The sequence below is a fragment of the Manihot esculenta genome, chromosome 17 (genome assembly GCF_001659605.2).
Source record: "Manihot esculenta cultivar AM560-2 chromosome 17, M.esculenta_v8, whole genome shotgun sequence".
NCBI lineage: Eukaryota > Viridiplantae > Streptophyta > Magnoliopsida > Malpighiales > Euphorbiaceae > Manihot > Manihot esculenta.
Window position 1 is genome coordinate 1273104 of NC_035177.2, and position 3968 is coordinate 1277071.

The 3968-nt window shown below is 39.0% G+C and overlaps 1 protein-coding gene across 1 annotated transcript; it reads right to left on the minus strand.

The window, feature by feature from the left end:
- Positions 1 to 386: 386 nt before the first annotated feature.
- LOC110604707 (ABC transporter G family member 14) lies at positions 387 to 3525 on the minus strand. Its single transcript, XM_021742986.2, has 5 exons — positions 3235 to 3525; positions 2347 to 3139; positions 1628 to 1804; positions 1320 to 1507; positions 387 to 1138 (listed from the first exon to the last, which is right to left on the minus strand). The coding sequence occupies exons 1-5, from the start codon at positions 3331 to 3333 to the stop codon at positions 488 to 490; spliced, it is 1908 nt and encodes a 635-aa protein (XP_021598678.1). The 5' UTR covers positions 3334 to 3525; the 3' UTR covers positions 387 to 487.
- Positions 3526 to 3968: the final 443 nt, after the last annotated feature.

Here is a 3968-nt window from a genome sequence, read left to right on the forward strand (position 1 = left end):
GCTTATTATTCCATGTACTGTGTTTTAAGATCTTTCTTGTCTATCACTATCATTTGTTCCCACTAGCTACTTATTAATTTTTATTTTTTGATGGGGTGCGATTCTTTTCTGTGTTGATGATGATGCATGCACTGGGGGCTGCAGGAACGCATTCAACAAACATAGGCAATCAGGTTTTGAAGCCCCACAATCAGTTCCACAATATTAGTGGACTACAATTTTCTTTTTCTCTTCTCTTTCTCTTTCCTGCGATTGGAAACGCATATCTTCTTTTCTTTTTCTTTTAATGGGATTGTTACATATTTATTCAGAAATTATAACTTCTGATCAGTTAGCATTATTAAATTAAGATGTAAAAATAAGTCAAACACATCAACTCAGTTTGATTCCCAGCTAAATCTATAACGTTATTATTGCTCAGCTGAAGAAGGAGAAAACTCTTCAAACTGTCTTTGTTAATTTCTTGAAATGGTTACCTCTGCTAAATTCACCTCAGCTGCACTCTATGCAGTGCCAAGTAAGCAACCAATCGATAACCCACCAACATCAGACCCATAATGCACACATCAACCCACAACTGGTTCAGACCCATTGATTTAATTGCAGGAAAATCTCCTACCCTGCACAAAACTCCCTTTGAGCACTCATAATAATCATCCTCACTGTACTGGACACCAAGAAGAAGTTTGTAGCAGTAGTAGCTATAACTCAAGTACTTTAGCCAGACTATGAATGAAGGGATCTGTTGAACATAGTATCCTCCTGCAATGAGGAACACCAAAGTTGTGACTGAAGCTAGTGTAGTAGCTTGTTTTATATCCATGAGGATAGCACCAATAGCTAATCCAAGGCTTTGTGAGACAAGGACATTGTAGAGAACCACAAGTAGGGAGAGGATGAAAGTTATGGGATCAGGCTTAAGCCCACCCATCCAGTAGATTATGAAGACAAATGCAGTTGGGAGTGCAAGCTCCAATGGCAGGTCTCCAAATGTTCTGGCTAGGAAGTAAGATGAAAGGTGATACATTCCAGATGCTCTTTCCTTTATCAACATTCTTCTTTCTTGAGGAAATGTAAAAACTGCATTGTAGAGTGGGTAGAATCCCCAGAACACTGAGAAGAAGAAGAGCAAAGCAATCTGCATTTGGAAATAAGCAAAACAAATTAAGAACAAAGCTATTTAGCTCTTTTAGCTGCAATTTGAACTCGAGACCTTATAGCCTCGACTCTACTCAAGTATATGTCAACGAGTTAAAATGACTTAGAAGGCATAAACGTATTGTGGGCATGAGCTGTTAACCATAGGGAATGAAAATTACGCGATCTTGGATGTGAGAAGATGGGGTCTGCCACCAAAGGAGTCCACCAAGAACAGCAACACTGATGACTTGGAAAATTCTTAACCTGTTGAATGATTCATATCTCCTCTCCCTTAGTCCCCTCTGAAATAGCACCTTCAACTGATGCCACCAGCTTGTGCACCATTGCTGTGACATTGTGTCCATTCCTGATAAATTCCAGAATTATTACTTTTGCTAAAAAGTAAAGCACAGGAGGTTGATTGTGATTACTCATTAAAACAGTGTTAAAAAGTAATCAAATGGATAAAGAGAATATGTATGCATACTTGTGGAGGCATCTTTGGTATAATTGTAGCTATTGACATCCAAACTGCAAATCTCAGCTTTGAGCCTTGTGGAAATGTTCTTCTCATATCCAGAAAGGAGAGCCTCTTTTATCAACTTCTGTTCTTGTTCCATGTTCTCTCCTTGTTCATTCACATGTTTAGAATCAGGAGCAATGCCTAGAATTTTAAGTTTCAAACAGCTGTCAGGACAATGGATAAGTTGTATTCTCTGTTCTTAATTATGAACTCCAATTATACAGAATAAATATTTTTAGTGTGGATAAATAGTTTGAATGTTTATTTTAAAAAAGACTAGAAAATTTCTAAAGCAACTGATCATTTTTTTTTTTCTTTTCTAGGGGATGGGTGCAATGGTGGGGTGTAGGTAGTGGGGTTTGGTTTGCTCCATTTTATGAAAGCTACAAGTTTCAGCACAAACTTCAGTGGACCAACTGACATCCCACTCTTATACAAATAAATCAAATAAGAGGATGGATGAGAGTTTGCCTTAACTTTGCAGGAAGTCAAAGACTCCATCTCTAGGACCCTCCTTTTAAAAATTTCAATTTACACAAGGAACAGGAAGAGCAGAAGGAAGCTTTACCTCCCTCCATAGACTTCACCCATGTCACATTTTTAAGTCATTTTTCTTAAAAATGTGACTGAAAGTCTCTATATGATGAAAAAGAAAGAAAATCAGAGATAGATTTCGAAATTACCATTTGCAAGATCTAGTAAGAGATCAGCTGGATTGATAGTCATGGATGTAGAGAAACCGATTGAGGAAAAGTATTCCAAAGCTGAAGATGCAGGACCATAATAGATAGGGCTGCCTTCTGAGAGCAACACAACCTTATCAAACATGTGGTAAAGTCGACTTGAGGGCTGGTGAATGGTGGTGACAACAGTTCGTCCTCCACTAGCAAGCCTTTTGATTGTTGTAATAATCCTTTGAGCTGTAGTTGAGTCCAATCCTGATGTGGGTTCATCGAGTAGTAGCAAGCTTGGATTGATTAGCATTTCTTGACCTATACTAACCCTTTTCTTCTCTCCTCCTGATATTCCTCTAAATAGTGGTCCTCCTATCATGCTGCTCTGGCACCGAGTCAAGCCGAGTTCAGTTATAACTCGCTCCACATGCTGTAATTTCTCTTCTTGTGTTAAGGTTTTGGGCAGCCTTAGAAGGGAAGTGAACAGCAGAGTTTCTTTCACAGTGAGATGAGGATATAAAACATCATCCTGAGCAACGAACCCCGTGCGCCGCTTTATGATACCGGAAAAGGGCTGGCCATTGTATGTGATTTTTCCAGATAACTTACCGTTGAGACGGCCTCCGAGAGCCGTGAGGAGGGTGGTTTTGCCACTGCCTGATGGACCTAGCATTGCTAGTATCTCACCAGGGCAAATCAAACCACTTATGCCGTTCAATATTGTCTTTTCTCGAGTGCCCCACGTACCACCCCAGCACAGTCCTTTCTGCTCCAGTTTAACTTTGTAGACCACCTCCTCAAACTGAAAATGAAAACAAAAATGTTGATTAATATGTAAATATATATATATATATATATGGCTTATTAATTGTGTATTGTTGTAGGTGAGAAAGAGACCTTCAAAGTTATGGGATATATGCAGAGTTGGAGGACAGACTGTGGGTTGGCTTGCATGGGGTAGGCAACAACAGCCCCATCCTGATGAGCTTCAGACATATCTGCCAGATTGTACGTCCGCTGGAGCACTACGCAGATGATCGGGATGTGGGAAAGATGAAATGATATATAGTTTATTACTTTACGTTTTTTGGTAGTGGTGATGGTGGTGGCGGTGGTGGAGGCACTGTGTCTGGGTGGCTGTCTGAGAGATTAAATTTAGGAGGATCGGAGAAGTTAAGGAGCTTCTTTAATTTGGCTTCGCAAAGTGAACGCTGGAGTACATAAATATATAGCAGTAGAGATGCAGAAACTAAGATTTTCTCATGTGTGCGAAGCTCTGTTGGTGTAGGCCTAGTCTCCATGGTGGGAACCCACCATCTTTAATTTGGATTTTCTTTTTTCTTCATATTATTTTTTTTTTTTAAAAAAAAAAGCTCTATCACTAACTCTTAAATTGTTAGTAAATTATATGCTAATACCCAGCAGAGAATTTCCCTACATTGGCATCTTGTCTCCTTGTTATTATGGTGATGTAAGCATATGTACATGTTCATGTGGCCGGCATTTGCCACTGAGAAAATACCAAAGTTTCCTGGAAACATCAGCTTAGAACTGTTAGAGAATTCTGTAATACATACATATATTCAGTGTATAATATGTAAAATTGGAAAAAGAAAAAAATGGGTAATTTC